The sequence below is a fragment of the Phytophthora sojae genome (genome assembly GCF_000149755.1).
Source record: "Phytophthora sojae unplaced genomic scaffold PHYSOscaffold_1, whole genome shotgun sequence".
NCBI lineage: Eukaryota > Oomycota > Peronosporomycetes > Peronosporales > Peronosporaceae > Phytophthora > Phytophthora sojae.
Genome location: NW_009258115.1, coordinates 1,950,301 through 1,967,293, shown reverse-complemented (window position 1 = coordinate 1,967,293; position 16,993 = coordinate 1,950,301). Strand labels below are relative to the sequence as shown.

The 16,993-nt window shown below is 48.8% G+C and overlaps 7 protein-coding genes across 7 annotated transcripts; 2 read left to right on the top strand and 5 right to left on the bottom strand.

The window, feature by feature from the left end:
* Window positions 1-35: 35 nt before the first annotated feature.
* On the top strand, window positions 36-236 carry PHYSODRAFT_470853 (hypothetical protein; the record flags this gene model as incomplete). The annotated part of the gene is made up of 1 exon (XM_009516054.1): window positions 36-236. One exon carries the CDS (start codon window positions 36-38, stop codon window positions 234-236), a length of 201 nt encoding a protein of 66 aa, XP_009514349.1.
* Window positions 237-349: 113 nt separating this feature from the next.
* On the bottom strand, window positions 350-685 carry PHYSODRAFT_363221 (hypothetical protein; the record flags this gene model as incomplete). Its single annotated transcript, XM_009516053.1, has 1 exon — window positions 350-685. A coding segment is annotated over one exon (336 nt), but the record flags the coding sequence as incomplete, so codon positions are not given.
* Window positions 686-2,411: 1,726 nt separating this feature from the next.
* PHYSODRAFT_373753 (hypothetical protein) lies at window positions 2,412-2,627 on the bottom strand (the record flags this gene model as incomplete). Its single annotated transcript, XM_009516052.1, has 1 exon — window positions 2,412-2,627. A coding segment is annotated over one exon (216 nt), but the record flags the coding sequence as incomplete, so codon positions are not given.
* A 4,155-nt stretch (window positions 2,628-6,782) lies between these two features.
* Window positions 6,783-7,247, bottom strand: PHYSODRAFT_476962 (hypothetical protein; the record flags this gene model as incomplete). Its single annotated transcript, XM_009516051.1, has 1 exon — window positions 6,783-7,247. A coding segment is annotated over one exon (465 nt), but the record flags the coding sequence as incomplete, so codon positions are not given.
* On the bottom strand, window positions 7,230-7,591 carry PHYSODRAFT_378211 (hypothetical protein; the record flags this gene model as incomplete). Its single annotated transcript, XM_009516050.1, has 2 exons — window positions 7,230-7,347; window positions 7,386-7,591. Coding segments are annotated over 2 exons (324 nt in total), but the record flags the coding sequence as incomplete, so codon positions are not given.
* A 3,321-nt stretch (window positions 7,592-10,912) lies between these two features.
* Window positions 10,913-11,478, top strand: PHYSODRAFT_257380 (hypothetical protein; the record flags this gene model as incomplete). Its single annotated transcript, XM_009516049.1, has 2 exons — window positions 10,913-11,323; window positions 11,392-11,478. The coding sequence occupies 2 exons, from the start codon at window positions 10,913-10,915 to the stop codon at window positions 11,476-11,478; spliced, it is 498 nt and encodes a 165-aa protein (XP_009514344.1).
* Window positions 11,479-12,913: 1,435 nt separating this feature from the next.
* On the bottom strand, window positions 12,914-14,120 carry PHYSODRAFT_391309 (hypothetical protein; the record flags this gene model as incomplete). Its single annotated transcript, XM_009516048.1, has 4 exons — window positions 12,914-13,357; window positions 13,438-13,594; window positions 13,633-13,858; window positions 13,901-14,120. Coding segments are annotated over 4 exons (1,047 nt in total), but the record flags the coding sequence as incomplete, so codon positions are not given.
* Window positions 14,121-16,993: the final 2,873 nt, after the last annotated feature.

Below are 16,993 nucleotides of genomic sequence, written 5' to 3'. Positions count from 1 at the left end.
ATACCGGGAATGTTTGCATCGCCAGTGCCATGGCGATGGCGTGGAGCGGACACGTGATGAAGGAGCTCTTGTCTGGGAAGAGAGAGAGGCCTTGCTCCTCCGACGTTTTCGCTCGGATCAGGCGAAGGAATAGCACGTTGCCCGAGCCGACCGACAGGTTGCGCTTCTGGATAAACGCGAGATCGGAAGCGCGTCCAAGCGCGTACCACATGATGGATAGAAGCGCAGCATCCTGATACTCCTTGGCAGAACTCGCATCGAAGTACAGTCCGTCGATCAGAGAGCGCAAGTCGGCCTTTGTGCATGCTGGCGCTTTCGTCAACATATCACCTTGCTGCCGTTTGAGACAGTGCCGCTCCAAAATGCGACCCATCTTGAGTAGCCGCTGCTCCACAATGTGGCGGTGCTGGGGGAAATCCTCCAGCAGCCAGTTCTTGACGTTCCGGTAGTAGCTCATCACGGTGCTCCGCTTGCGTAGATCCCCGCTTCGGCCTCGAGCAAACGCGACGTGCATCGCGAAGCGGTCCAGCAACTTCACGAGCACCGAACCACTGGTATCTGCCAAGAGGGTAGCGCGGATAAATTCGAGAGTGACATTATCGGAGGCGAGGAAAGCCGTGAAGACGTTGACTGCTGTTGCTTGCGCACGCTTCGTGTTCTCTGGAGCGAGGTATTGCAGGCTCATTGTTTTCAAGTCTAGTGTCGGTTGGCTTCTTGATATCCAGCAAATATGTGAATGACTAGCTTTTTGAATCGGCGCTCAAATGTCTGGCTGTCGCTGCCGACATTATGCGTCGGCCACGTGTCGGTAGCCGTTACCCTACCCCTATTGTGTTTTAATTGGCTAAAATTTCGATGGAACACTGTATGATTCGTTAAAAGGTTTCAGCTGTGTTTCTTTTGGCTCACAGGACCGTACAAAAATCAAGTTTTTAGTGTATGCTGTCGGCCGTTTGATGATATTCATCCATATGCGAAGTAGGAACTACAACTTCAGGTGCGCGCTGTCCGTTGTCATCCTAAGAGGATCCCTCACGAAAGACCCGGTTTAGACGCGCTTGGCGACGAGCAACGAGTAAGTTTTCGCGATCCTCCGCGAACCAACAGCACACGTAAATGCTTCCTCAAAGCTGCTCAACCCTCCAAACCTTTATATTGCGTACACGATCTCCGTTATTGCACTCTACCTTGCCTGAATATTGGCATTGCTCGATCACAAGCGATAGAGTGAGGTACTTGATTTAGAGTAAAGTGATGACTTCTGAGTAACTTCGCAAATGGCTTCTGGTTTCTTTGGAAAGATGTCATGCCCAGTATGGCAACCTAGAAAAATAAGGAGGAAGGTACAGCGCAAGTATACATGAGGAGGAGATCATCGGCATACATGTACTGACGAGAAGAGGTTAATAGGAAAGTTAAGCGTCGTCAAGCCAAAGACTACTCAAACACCACCCCAGACTGCTTGCAATATGCTATTCACTTCGCTTGTGACAGTGCAACAGCCAGCACCTTACGTTGATGTATCTAGCTTCTAGTTTATACAGCAAACTAACTCCAAAAGAACTAATGTACTCGAAAGTTGAAGCATGTTACTCTAACTCAGAAGTCAGGAGAATACTTGAGAGTAAGGACGATTCTCAGATGTACAGTTGAGTGTAGGCTCCTGGGAGTCGGTATCTCCGCATTAAAGTCCCTGGTAACACGTGTGCGGCCACAAAATCAGTATGGCGAGCTGCTTAGTACAATTGAAGCAACAAAGGCAACCACCAACAGCAGCGTTACCTTTGAGATAACGTTAGCTTGCATTTGTCACACAGCACGTTGTTGCACAAATGATGCACCTGTCGGCCGCATACACAGCACGGAACAGTCTCCGATATGGCACTTTGGTGGCAATCACTTCATGGCACGTTTGCGTGAAGTTGGAAGCCTAATGAGGGATCCTGACTGGTGCGTGGCCACTCACTCGTGCGATCTGCCGTCGATTGAGAAATGGGTACATTAGTAGTGATAATAGACACCTTTTGCCCACGTAATTTACGCGTTTTCGAGCACACGTTTCCGCACAAAATACGGGAAAGTCATTCGGTAAAATTACAAAACGACATACTGCTTATCATGATATACCTTTGAGATATAATGTTTTATGGAAACAGTATATAAGTTAATTTATCGAGTTTCAATAGTAATTTTACGAGTTGTACAAATAGACGGCATGCGCATCAACCGCACGACCTCGGCAGCGCCGCTGTGCTTGTATCGAGGTGAAGCCGAACGAGGGGTATTATGCTCACTTGTTCTTGATCATAGAAGATGAAAATTGACGTGTTGCAGCCGTCGTTAAAGGCAAGATCTTTCCGGTCAGTTGGGCTAAACATATTTTTTCTACCGCCACAGTTATTATATAGTTCCATATCTGACCGCAAGGCGGTCAAAAACTCGTTGAAGGCCTCATAACCAACAGCTTGGCTCTGAACAGGCTTCGGGGCATCCCATTTAATCGCATCCCTCAACGCACTTGGTGCAGAACGTGACCTTGTGCTGGATGGGTGTTCGTCAAGCGCAATAAAGCTGGTCCGCTTGTGAATCTTGCATGAGTAGTACACACGCATGACGTACATGCTGCAGAATAGTGTACTCTGCAAACATGTTCGAGCTTTTGACAATACACCAACGATATGTATATATTGCAAACGCGTCCGTTGTTTGCTGCTCTAAGAAGTAAGTCTACGTTAACACCAAAAGTCCTTCAAGGAAACTGCACGCGGTACCGGCTGTCTAATCGATCTTTCAAGTACGCCGTAAGGCATAGCTGGAAAAATATTTTTCAAGGAGAGCAGATTTGGTCCTGGTGCCAGCCAGCTTTTACATTTCCGAGTGGCTGCATGATGAACGGATGAAAATCGTCTGACTCTACGAACACGTTAAGCTTAGCTAAAATCAACCGCAAACAAGGCGGAAACGCTAGTGTTTGCTCTTGTGTATAGACGATGGAGTTCAAGACCCTCACCTTTCTTAGAACGCGTGACGAAAGACCCATTTCGGGTGTATGGAGCTGGTCCTGGACCCAGTGTCAACGCTGGATCCACGAGAGCTTCTTCATCTGTCCGATGAACACGTAGTTCGAGGCTTCCCGGAGTAAATACTGAAGGTTTTTATTTTTACGGTTTTGAGGTTTTGCGGGAAAACGCTGGGAACACTCAGGACGAGAGCAGCACCAACCCGACTTCCTCTCGCCACCTCGGACGACTCCAGCTATAGTGCAAAATCTTGATCCTAGCGCCAGGGGCCATCAACTAGAGCTGGAAAGCCCGCGTGGTACTTAGCCACGCCGATTCCCTGTCGAAGATTGATATTCGTACCTAACTGAATATACGAGGGCAAAAAGTGTCGTTGGCAATTTTACAATTTACGAAACTCAGGGAGGCAGCAGAATCCGTAAAATACGTGAGCAAAAGGTGTCTAATAGCACTACTATCCATGTTTCGTTTGGCTACTATATAAACAGTACTATTAATGGCTCCAATCCCAGAGCTATAGTAGTAGTAATAGTAGTAGTAGTCATAATATGCCTACTAACGCTACTATTCTGGAGACTACTACCAAACCCTGCTCATCACACTGGTATGACCCCGGTCCAGCACTGGGCGTGGACAGATCGAACCGGTACACTACCAACAACACTGGTATGAATCAGTATATGTCTGGGTACGTATGAACGAAATGAAGTTAAGACTAAAGGTAAGCATTTGGATTTTTCTACAAGCTCTAAACAGATATCAATCAAGGTTTAATAAAAGCATTGCCGGTAGACAGTTTGAACTGGCAAATTTCCGGGAGGCGCAGGAGATGACCGTAGCTAATAAGAAAAAAATAATTAAAAAATAAAAAGAAGGGATTTATACCAAAATTCTCCTATCCCAGCCTTCGCGGAGCCCTAGTATTTAAAATTGTACCTAAAAACTCAAATGTTTGGATAAAATTTAGGGGGTGGGGCGCTAATAGAGGGTGGGGTACCATCGTAAGTTCCCACTCAGATTCTAAATTTTTGGGGGGTGGGGGCTCTCGTTAAAGCAACGGCAAGACTAGCAACTTCAGCAACGTCAGGCCTAGCAGCTTCAGCAACTTCAGGATGAACCACTGGATGATAAATGGCCTAGCAACTTCAGGTACGTCGCGGTTGTAGTATATGTAGGATAAGCAACGCCAAGCAACGGCAGGTCGAGCAACGTCAAGCAACGGCGCCAGCGATGAGAGTGATTCAGCAATTTTCTGACACTGGCTCAGTCAAACATTTCTACGCAAATCAAGTCTCGGCACTTCACGTACATCATCTTCAACGCCGCAAGGACGTATTATCTAGGTCAGGCATGTTATGTTAAAAAATAATTGTGTTGTCAAGTGAAGATGAATTCGTGTATTTCATGCTTAGAGTTCTTGCTCTAGTGTTCGTATCCTATCAAACCATCGCTTCAGTTCGAGTTGTAGCTGAATAGTACGCGCTGATGCGTTTGTTGATATCTCCCAGCCTACTCCAGAGTCTAGGGTCATCCCCAGCTTGTTGAACGTCGTCGCAATTGCAGAAAATCTCCCACATAATGAGTAGCCTCATCACTTCTACGTCTTTAGCACTCAAAATGCGCTTGCCTTGTAGGAGTTTCCCGCCATTTAGAAAACTGCATGCTTGAGCAAGACAGAATACACCGCAGCTAGCCGCATCGCTCTGGACTGGGTACTTCAACCACTGTTGGTGAGTAGGTTGACGCTGGACTTTTGTTGTTGTCTGCCAAGTTGCACAACGATGCAGCACCGAACTCGTGATTTTCAGCTACATCGGCGCTTTTTGAGCGCATACAATCTCTGGTGACTCAGCTTTGCAGGAGAGGCAGTCCATATTGATCCCAGGTGTCTTCTAGCAGACCAAGGTTGACTTGTGTTCCTAGTGGATCGTACAGCAACACTCTGACATGTCGTGGTGGGATTTGAACATGCTCACCACTGGATACAGCTCCACAATTTCGAGAATCCAATGCTTAATCGAGGTCTGATAGATTGGAAGAACGATATTTCTGTATCTCGACAGAGGTTGGTTGGGCAGTTTGAAATCTTTGTTGCGCACATTTACCGGGTCGACCGCAAAACACTTCGCGATTTTTGCGCAGAATTTTTGCAAAGCACAGTACATCACAACATCGTTGAGCCTTGCTGTACCAGCGAGAAAGCCGATGACTTCACGGAGATCAAATTCACCACCCATTCCAGGTGCGAACCTAAACTTCCGACTTAGCCACGATTCGGCAACGATTCTAGATACCTCACTCGCCGTGTTCTTCACAGACCCCGAAGTATCAGCTGACACACACCATTCACTAGAAGAGTAGCTGGACCAGTTTTTCTGTATCCATGCCAGGAATTGCGACTGTGCTCTGCACCTGGGGGACTCGTTTCTCAATAAATTTTTCGTTGAGACGCACAGGAAGCCGATTAATAATCTCATGAACTCGGGTCATGTCGGGATATGTCTGCGCCCAGAACAAAACATATTCAAGGCTGATTGGGCAATCGCAGGAAACGTCGATAATTCCGTGACTGACACTGCTTTCGCCTACGCAGCGTGACAGCGCATTCGCAGAATGCTCAGCAGATTTGGGTAAAGCAAGAGTGTCGACTCCGCACGCTTGATCGCTACTACCGCGAATCCTCTTCGTGGATAGGTTGTATCTCTTCGCCGTCGCAGGTTCTGCAGCATTGACCTGCGGGGGGTCGTCTCTATCAGAACGGTTTGCTTGCTCATACTCGACTTGGGTTGGCTCTATCATTTCGTCTTCGATAGAATCGACTGCAGGTCTACTTTCAGGGCAAATCCCAGGTATAGGCAAGTCGTCGTCCCGAAGCTCGACTTCTAACGGGGTTAAATCCCATTCAGAACGCACAGGTGGTAGGTCATTATCTTCGCAACTGAAAATATCACGATCCAGGCTTACAATATCGCTGGGCTCTGATTCGAAGTCGGTATCATCGTCATTTATGGGCTCGTTCAGATTCATTTCCCATTTCTTCGTAAAATCACTGAGAATTGTTCTTAGATCCGCGAAGCGCTCGTAAAAACGATGGGAGGGCAATTGTTGCATGGCGGTCAGCAGTGGGAAAAACTCTGCTTGAACAATATTGTATTTTTCGTAGTCAGAGAGAACGGCTTGTTCACACTTCTCCCCCCCGTTTCAGCTTCACATATCCAATACACCGTCGTACCGCACCAACATTAAGACTCAATCCTGGATCTTTAGCTGTACAACCGCGAATATCACGAACTAGAGTCAAACTTTTGAGGGTCACCTGTAGCGATACCATCAGAGACGACGCATCTGGCATCGACCAACGTTTTGGCAGCAGCGTGTTCCCGAATTCAGGGAGGATCATCGCCACACTAGTGATACCAAAAATATGCTGACATGGTAGCTTTGTCGACACATTGAACAGACAATCACAACGTGGCTCTGACCCAGTTTTCCAATCAACTTCGATTCCTTGGCCACTCTCTGTTACCAACTTGAATATATCTCCGCCTTCGTGCGATGAGTGCATCGATTCCCACGTGTCGCCGTAGACCACACTGTAGTCCCATTGGAGTTTTACACGCTGGAAACAATATGGGCTGAGGACTTGGCTGAGTTGCGTGAGATGCCCAATTGAGTTAGTCACTCCAGGATTTCTCAAGTCGTATCCTCCAATTGAGTTTAAGAATTCGCGCAAGACCAATGCCTGATGCTGAAAGATAACTTTCAAACACTTGTCCATGCTGACTTTTTTCGGAGAAGCTGTTTAATCTGCCCCCAACTAGACTCAATCCGATTGGTCGTGGTGTTGCCAGCAGTAAATCGTTGCCGAAGGCCATAGTTACTCCAGCGCTCGCTGCACTTATCCCAGCATCGGCGAAAGTACGCCAGGAAAGAGGGACTTATCTCCGAGACACGTTTTTCGAAAACTGCCAAACGAGCTTTGTACCGTTCGGGTGAGGATGCATACATCAGTGAGCGGAATAGCTCTTCGACTTCATCACGTAGTTTCAAGGGCACAAAGTACCCTCGACTACCAAGTATCCGGCGAATGTAGCGCAAAGCGTGAAATTGGCATAAAAATACCGAAGCTGCTGGGAATTCCGCTTGCAAAGCGGCCATCTCGGTGAAGTCTTTATCAATCACAAGTGACTCAATTGACACCCAGGAATCGTTTGTCTTCTTGAAGTACTTGAATACTTCCTGCAATGTTTCCTTCTGCTGATTGACGCACAGGAAATCCAGCACAGATATCCCCCGGTCACTTGGCACCGTCACTATGAGACTCCCTCTATCAAAGTTAGAAACAAAAGATGTGAGTCTCAACACGTCAGTAGTATAAATTGATGATCCGTACCTAAATAAAAGCCTGCGTTGTTAGTGTTGTGCGTCCAGTCTAGAACGAGTGTATCTCCCCATCGAGCAAAAATCTCTCTCTGAGCGGCGCTCTGAACGACAATACCTACCGTGAGATCCCAGTCATCTTGTATAAGAAGACATTGGTTGCCTTCGTGTTGCACAAATTCAGCAATCATAGTTTTAAGGCGATCCTCTGTGGTTGCGGATCCCAGTCTGCTGTTAATCAGGTTTCGAATCTGCTGTGGCGCGAAGGGAAACCCTGGTATTATACGAACAGATGAGTCCCTTAATTCAAATATTTTTCAATGCCTCATCTCCCGTATTAATATCGAGCGCACCTGTTTTTCTCGAGAGATAATCTGTTATCTGCTTCGTGTCAGTGTTGGTTTCGACAAATGCGTCGAGCTGTTCCAGCATTTCGTCTGAGAGAATCTCTTTGCTCTTTTTAAGAGCTACGAACAAGGCCTCGGTGAGGTTGTGGTTATGACAGGAGAACTGTAAAAAAAAAGGCATGACGAAACGTGAGTGGAGGAAGTATGATATCACATACAATGTTGCAAGGCAAGACACGCACCTCAGCTGTGATTTTCACAACCCATGGAGGCCCCGCGGTAGAGTTTGTGTCTTCGTGAAGGGTGGAACGACAAACCTCTGCCCTAAAAAAGCCTTTGCACTCACGATATCTCGACGTACGTGTCGTTCGCTTCCCTGTTCCACGCGAGGGCTGCTTACATCCCAGTGTGCACATGTATTTCCGAAACGCGAGTTTGAATTGCGGTGGCACTGTCCTGGCCTTGAACTTGGCATTCCATTTGTCGCACGAGTTCGAGTCATGAACTCGATAGCACACCAAATTCGTTTTTCGTACTCGCCCCAAAATTCTTCTAGTTTTTCCCAAGATACAAATTCTTTTCCCAGCACGGAAGGAATTTCCCGGGAAATTACTGTAGGGAGTTAGTACGACAAGCAGCACAAATCCAGTTAGATAATACTACGTACTAAAACAAATTGAACTGTCTACCTGGTGCTTGACGGGTAGGCATGTCCACGCCGCCACCAAAACCAGCCTTGGATCCTTCATCTCTGGCGTCCTCTTCATTTGCATTGACATCCTCGAGGCGGTCTAATATTCAGTTATACATTGTAAATAAACCATACACGTGACCCAAACATGAACATTTACACTTACGCCGCTTCTCTCCACGGCTGAAGCCTAACATTTACAAGTACATATTTAATATGAGAATTGAATACGGACCAAATGAAGCATAACGCTTTAACGTACCGGGAGTGCTCATTCTGAAGCGAACGTCGCTCTGTTACAGAAGCTGTAAGGCAGAGGAATGGGCGGGACGGGGAAGGGGGTCGAGGTGCGGGGGAGAAAGGAAGTGGTAGGGAACTGGAGACTGGTGACTGGAGCAGATAGAGCGGAGAGTACAAAGCAGAACGTTAGCCTCCTTGCCGCATTATAGCACACAGTCTTCTATCTACCTTCAAGGAACAGCGCAAAATTCTAAATGAAGCAACCCAGGAGTCAAAACTCCTCCCCCGCGTACCAGATGGAAATTAAGTGCCGAAGTTGCTGACGCGACGTTGCAAAAGCCCTGTCGCCTTTACTGGAGCTCTGCACGTTCCTACGGTAGCATTAGAAATTGCCGTATTCATCCGCACCTGTCGCTTCTAAGATTTACGAAGACGTGAGGCACATCCTAACGATGTGCTCACCCAAAGCAGTAGCACGAAGCAGATACATAAACCGGGTATCCTGATCAATGACACAACGTACAGAGGATCATTTGCCACAAAAATGATCCACATTCTTACACAGCATAACAGTATGCACAAAGTGTAATAACGTGCGTCAGGTACATGGAGCATAGCCCCAGCATGGCCGACGAATAGCATCCATGGAGAGTACAATAGGCCTACAAACGTGTAGTGCATCTAATATATAATTAAACCATGATATAGTTAGTGCACACAGATCAGTTTAACGACTACGCTGCCATACAAATATGCCCCGCGCGTATCAGTTAGACATTTTTAGTGGTGAGTAGTAATAGGATTGAGATATGAAGGAACATGACCACAACTGAGCTTAGGATGCCGGAAGGTTAGGATACAGCAAGACTCGAGCACAGTTGCCGATGCCAACAACTAATCCCATTTCATACTTTTATCCATAAATGTATTGGTGATTCGTCCTGCATATTAACACTCTCTGAATAATGTTCCTCGTTAACAGTGGTTTGATTGCACCATCCCACATACGCACCACGACGTCGCCACAGTTTCCAAGTGTCCGGCAGCTATTTGTTGGTGTAGACGCCGCCACAGTTTCCAAGTGTCCGGTCGGTATTTGTTCATGTAGAGAGGGAGAACATGCCGTCCCAGGTAAGTTTAGGCACGCAGAGCATCCCTATGAACGAATTAAAAACAATCTATCTCAACGAAAAGGCGAGCGCCGTCCTCAACACACCAGCAGGTAATTCGCATCGAAAGAGATAGTGGCGTCAAGTTCAGCCTACTAAAAAAAGAGAGCTTAACTGTGAATGTTACAAACAAATTAAACCTCAACATCAGACGTTTGTTTGTAAAGATCTTCATTTTGAACGATTACAACAAGTCTAACTGTACGTTTTGGATTAACGTCACTAACAAGTAATTTACACACACTAGTGTTAGCAACACAAAAAAATATGTGGAGACCCTACCATCAAATGCATAGTAGATAACGGTGCCAATCACAACTTTCTACCTGCAATGTACTAATATGTAAGGTTAGTAGCGTGTGTATGATAATAGAAACTACACCAATGTGCAACAAAACGTACAATAAAATTTACATCAAATAATGCGCAAAGAGCTTTTAGTGAAAACCGCTTCTTTTGCCTATTTTACTCGTAAATCGATCGCGTCCTGCGATGCATATGTGAGTGGATGTGCAGATTAGTGTTGTTTCTTACCAAGTTAATAACTCTTAATAACTGGTATTAGTAATTTTAGGCATTTACTAACGATGGTATTACCTTTGTGTATCATTTGTGTATCGTAATACTTAAATATTGTCTTAAGCATTTTAACTTCTGGAAGAGCAAGCTTTTGCTCATATCAGCTTCCCACACAATGCTAGCCTGCACGCGCGCGGTGCGTTCTCCGGTCCCAGGCTGGAATCTCTCCCCTAGATCTACGCGTCGCTCGGCACCAGCTCGTTGCTCGGCCAGGACGTGAACGGCGCCGGCGCCACGCTGGCCACGGGGCTCGCAAAAATAGGCCCAAGGTGCTCTACGACGCGTACATCGCCCCACATTCAAGATGATCAGCAACGGCTCCGCAACGCAGTAGTCAAACGCCCGCTGGATGTCATCAAGGAACCCATCGTGTACCTGCACTTCTGCTTTTCGGCCCGAGACGATGGACTGCGACAAGGCCACTCAGACTGCTTACAGAAGATCTCTTCACGCGCCATGCTAGTGGACATGACGGAGACCGAAACCATGACGCTCGGCCTGGCCCTCGCGGACCCCATGTATACGTCGGCGGGCGACCTGCAGGTCGACGGCTCGTTCACCAAGGACCTGCGCTTCTTCAGTAGCCAGAAGTCAGCCATGCACGCGCTCCGTGCCGCCGGTGTGGGCGTCTACATCATCGGCGCGTCACCCGAGTTGTACACCGTTGCGGCCGGCAGTTGCTTCGGACTAGGCGACATGGTGCCCAAGGAGAACAGGTGCGGCGTGCGCTTCACGACGGACGAGGCCGATGCTTCACTGCTGAGCGACAGGACCTGCGAGTTCTTTGGCACTACGGAGTCCGGCACCAACAACACCTATCTCCTGCAGGGCGGGCCTAGCCATCAGTACGTGGACCACGTCACGTGCCTGCTGGCCGAGGGATTCATCAAAAATGAAGTAAGTGCCGGTGGGAGAGCGTGTAGCTGGATATGGTGGATCTCATGAGTTTGTGTGTTGTGCTGCAGCTTCGTAAGAGAGGGAAGGGCTTGAAGAGTATCATATACATCGCCGAGGTGGCCATTATGCTGTTACATGAACGAACAGCTCGCTGATAAGGGTTGGACGAGGCCTAAATGTTGCGCTACAAGCGTTGATGTTACATTATTACTGCATTCTTAACCAAATATGACGCTTCTTTATTTGTGGGAGTGCTAGTGCGCGTTCTGCTGTACCAATGTGCTGGCAGCTCAGTGACAGAAGTTCAAGTTGAGGTCATCTCGTAGAAGGGCAACCTGTTTCGGCGGGTACGGCACGATGCACTGAATATGTGAGCTAACTGATGTGAAGCTCTACGATTATAAGAAGAGCAAGAAGAGCTGGCGTTTGCATTATTTGAACTCGGATTAGTCAGGGCAAAAGCGGTTTAGCCCTCCACCTCTCCTTCACCCCTAGCAAGTTCACCACCACTAAGGTCACCAAAGTGTTCTGCGACCGCCATGGCCACGGGTCCACACGCAGCTTCACCACGCACAAGCACAGAAAGGTTGTATGCGCGCTGAAACAGGGTGGTGAGGCCGGCAAGAGGAAATCGAACATCCTCGGCTGCGTGCATGAGTGATCAAAGCTCGAGTAGCGCGACGACGAATATGCCGTCACGTCCGACAAGCACCATCAAGTCTACCCCTATCATGAACAACTACCCAAGTCCGCAGCAGAACCAAAACTCCTCACGAGAAAATGAAGCGGAGGAAGCTGCTAGAAATACCATCAGCCGAGGCAGCATCTAGAAGAAACTCGAAAGAGGTTGAAGCCAATGCATTGATACACATTTGCATGACGACGACGACTCTATTGACTAACTAGTGCATGATATGTAATCAAGAAGGGGTGAACGGAATGAAAATATGGATCGTGTTGCGGGCTTAGCTAGCGTGAACAAAGTCAAATATGCTAATGCTCCCAGGTTGGACCAAACAGCACCCTCGGCGAGTGGTGGGTGCGTCCAGTGCTCGACTGTGGAGTTGGAGGTAGTCCACGACGGCCGCTGCTACCCCCTGAAAATACGAGACGATCGCTAGTTGGTAGACTCGGTGTTGTTGCACTTGCCGATCCGGGCGGCCTCACGACCGGTGGCACAAGCTGGCGCTCATCAGCACGTGTGAAAACGGTTCCGCTGCTTGTTGACTGCGTAAGTGCGACCGACTGCGTAGGAGCGACCGACTGCGTAAGAGCGACCGCAGCCTCGTCACTGCATACTGTGCTGGTATTCGTCGCTTGGTTGGGTAGCGGGTTGGCTAGTGCAGGCGAAAATAGTGTTCTTCGAGCTAGCGGGGGTGGGACAGCTTCACGTTGGTCGGTCTGCGAGGGCGTGAAGGATCGTGATCGGTGCGCCGTATTAGACCGACTACCGCGCATGCGACTGGAGCTGTTGGGAGCAATTGGCGCAACGATGTCATCATCGCTGTAGTCGTCACTCGCGCTGCTTTCGCCCTCTTCTTCTGCATTGACTTGATAGTGCACTGCACTAGTTGCAGCCTTGTCACCCGCATTCGAGTACAAATATGGTAGCTTTTCCATGCGATCGGGTTTCAGCCGATTTCGTCGCTTGGTGCGGATGAAGGAGTGAACACTCCACGAGCGCTCACTCGCAGCGGACGACGTCGGGATGCTCAAAACGCGGGTAGCCAAAGCATGTAGGAGCGGAAACTTGTTAACCTTGACCAGCCACCAGTCTAATGGCGTGTCCCTCGCGTTTTTTTCGTGGTCTTCGGCTGTCCAGGACTTCTTCACGCGAATAAAAGCCATGACAGCTCGGCGAACCGCATTTGGAGATACGTTGGAGGGTAGACCAACTCGTGTAGCTAGATCTACGCATGCATCGACTGCATTGTCCAAATCATCACCTTCAAAGTCGTCCGTAGACTTAGTTGGGTCCAGTAAAAATGCAGCGAGGATTGATTCGCGCTTGAGGGTGTTCCAGCGGGAGCTAATCTGGCCTCGGATCGTGTTAAGAATACCAGAAGCAACATCATCAGTTTCGCGGTTGTAGATGACGTGGGTTTTCAGTCCACGAAAGTATCATACACCATCGAAAGGCAACGCCCATCCTTTTCGAGAGCGCCGAGAGCTTGGATTATCGGGTTCACCAGTCGCATTACGGCTCTGGCATTCACCCAAAACATGCTATCAGCCAAAATGGACTCGACGCGATTGAGTTGGCAGCAGCATCTCCGTAACGAGCCAGAAATTCATGGTTGGAAAACAACTCACGCAGCACATCTTCGTTCCTCACGACACTGGAAATACAATTTGTGCTCGAGTACCACAGCGTCGAAACAGGGATGATTAGCGCGCGTCGTCGCTGCCGGGTACCAAAATACTTGCGTTGCAGAGCCCGAAAGCGATAAAGAAGCGCTGCACGTTTACGCACAAATTTGGTAACTAGGACGGCTTTCTTGAAGACGTCACTCATGAACTCCATCCCGAACATGTCTTTGAGTAGAAGATTGATCGTGTGTGCCGCGCAGCCGTTACACGTTAGACTTGGTATCTTGGCCATTAGAAGCTCCCATGACTTACGCCTGTTAGACGCGTTGTCCGTCACAACAGCGCATATCGATCCTTTTCCGACGACATTTTCAACAGCTTGAATCACCTTGTTCAACTCTGACGCCATGAACTCCCCTGTATGCTGTTTGTCGGCGCAGCGCTCCGATGACCAAAATATGGGTCGGATAAATGGAGACGTCACCATAAAGTTGATAATGGACTCGCTGTTGGGATCGGACCATCCGTCGCATACAATGGCAACGTACTGCTGCTCCCTCAGCACCTCCATAACGCTGGCAACTTCCTCCGCGTACGCGCTATCAAGCAGTGAGGTCGCCAAATCTTGGCGTGAAGGGAGCGTCATTCCGGGCCGGTACTTCGTCAGGATACACCTCATGGCTCCATTTTCGATGACTCGAAACAGAATGCCGCAGGCATAGAACGCTTTGGCAATCTGAAGATGGAACTCCTTCTTTTCAGTCACTGAGACCGGTCCTAGCACACTCGTAGCCATTTCAGGCCGCGAACGCTTGGATGGACTGTGGGGCCTATCGGAAGTGTCGGGACGATCTCGCTTGGAGGGTGTTACAGGGTAATTAGCCCGGACGTCCGCTGGGGCGCAGGGACAGCTGCGAATGTGTGCGGAGGTTTTTCTTGGGCTGGGCATTCTTGATGAGCTTGGAGCAGTGCCTGCACGTCACGTCGGTGTGCTGCTTCTTCGGGTTGGCCCAACGTGGCACAACCACAATGTACTCGGTCCACACGCCAACTGAAGGGCGACCAAGGCCAGACCCTTCACTGCTAGCCCGGTCCTCGTTGCGGTGGCCGTTTTGGTCCATGGAGCTTGCAGGCTCTACAGGAGCAAGTTTGCGAATGCAGCGACGAGAATAGGCCCCGTGCGCGAGCTGCCTGCCACGTGGAGCATACGCAGATTCATGTCGGTAGACCTCCACGTACGTTGACAACTTCACGAAACGCGTTGACCGAATATTTCTGTCACACCAACTATGCACATGAGGTATTACCGTTAGCAGATCGAATATTTCTGCCACACCAACTATACATAAAAGTTATTAACGTTAAAAAATGGTAAGTACGAAGGTAATAACGGTAACTGGTAATAACTGGATAAAGATTTGACCAACTCTAGTGCAGATTAGGCGATCGTTTTATGGAAGCCACGTTGATATAGCCGTGCTTCATCAGAATGCCTAGGCAATCGCGCAGGCAAGCGATGCATCTAGATCACGATCGATTTCAGCCCTGATTTGTACTCTGATTAGTTAAGTGGTTGAGGTCTAATAAGGGGTTGCTACAGATATGCGTTTTAGCCGGTTCTCACAATAACTATTCGATAAATTAAAATTGCAGAAATATCCATCCCCTAACCCTATGATATCCTGACGTTGCTGAAGTTGCTAGTCCTGAGTCGCTAGTCCTGCCGTTGCTTTAACGACTTCGGGGGGTGGGGTACTATTGAAGGGAGGGGGCACAATCACAGGTTTTACAGTACTAACACCTAAATACTGTGGTCGGTGTAGTTAATCACGGTGTCAGAAGTGTGGGCGAAATCTGTACTCCAGCCGATAGTGTAATGCGTCTGCGTGCATGTCTCTTCCTGGGCTTCCTGCGTCATGGTGATGCGACCAGGCAGAAATCAAGCACCCCTCCCTCCTCACACCGTTGCGCGTACGGTACACGTAGCAGCTTCCGATGATGCTTAGAGCGTGTTCGCCAGGTAGCTGGAGATGGAGATGGCCTCTCGTATTTCTTGTCTTTTGATTGGTCAAAATAGTTTAGTTCACAACGTGACAACTGGAGAATTACCCCGTCTCCTTCTCCAGCTCCCAGAGCTGGAGAAGGAGAAAGTAACTGGAGATTGAGGCAGTTCAGCCGCACAGACAATGGACGAAGAGGAAGCTGCACTGGTTGAGAATCCGACGATGCGCCACGAGGCCCTAAGGAACAGATTCGTACCGTGACCTCACTGCACTTTGAGCCCATGCTACAGTCAGCCGCGTATGCAAGTTGGTTTGAAGACAATCTTCGCTGTACCAAGCCGACTTTCCAACGGATTGCTGGTTTACTACGAGATCAAGGTGTTCTGTATGCTGCTGCCAAAGTACGGCAGCATACCTTTGAGAAGAAAGTTGCAGCCGCGCTTTACTTTTTAGGCTCAACTGGTGGGTACCGAGAGGTCGGTGGTGCATTGGGTATGTCACGGAGCTACGTAATGGAGATTACGACCGAGGTGGTGCGCGTCTTATGAGCAATGGCGGCGGCTGTCATTTCGTTTCCACGGAGGAGAGAGGACTGGGATGCGATCGAGTCAGGTTTCGCTGCGCGTCATGGCTATCCTGGTGTGGTGGTCGCCACTGGCTGACGGAAACGGAGGCGCAGCTCTCGGAGCGTCATCGGCAGCTTGGTCTTGCCACGAGTCCGGTCCCGACGAAGAAACAGCAAAGTAAGGAGAAGGAGAGCGAGTCGTTGCAGTTGCACTGTGATTGGCTAATTTTACCTAGATGCGCTCTGTTGTAGCGAACAAGCAGATGGAGATGCACCAACTCCCTGCAGATATCCATCTCCAGCTGCGTAGCGAACACGCTCTTACAAAGCTGCGCAGCCGCACACGCTCGGCAGCCGATGGAATATGGGTATGTAACATTGAGCACGAAGTTTCCCGGTGTTTGACATCCTATTAAATTCGCGTTCCGGTGCTAGAATAGCCCCATCGGACGGAAAGTCAAGAGGCGAAGCCACATATGCAGCGATGGAGTGCAGTGGTGCTCATGCATTATAGGGACCATGACGCCATGTCTGCAATGAGCAAGGATTTGCAACTCGAAGTGCCTCTACAAGATTTAGTTTGCTTTCGCACAATGTATCCTCGCATTCATCAGACAGGCAAGGTGCGATGCTTACTGGCATCCGCTTGCTGAGCAACAAGCGCAAGATGCTTACTGGCATCCGCTTGCTGAGCAACAAGCGCAAACAGCTACATGTATTGGGCTGACTCAGGTACGGTAGCTGAATGTACGATAAGATCATAGCTCGCTTGTGGCCAACCATTCGTGCTGC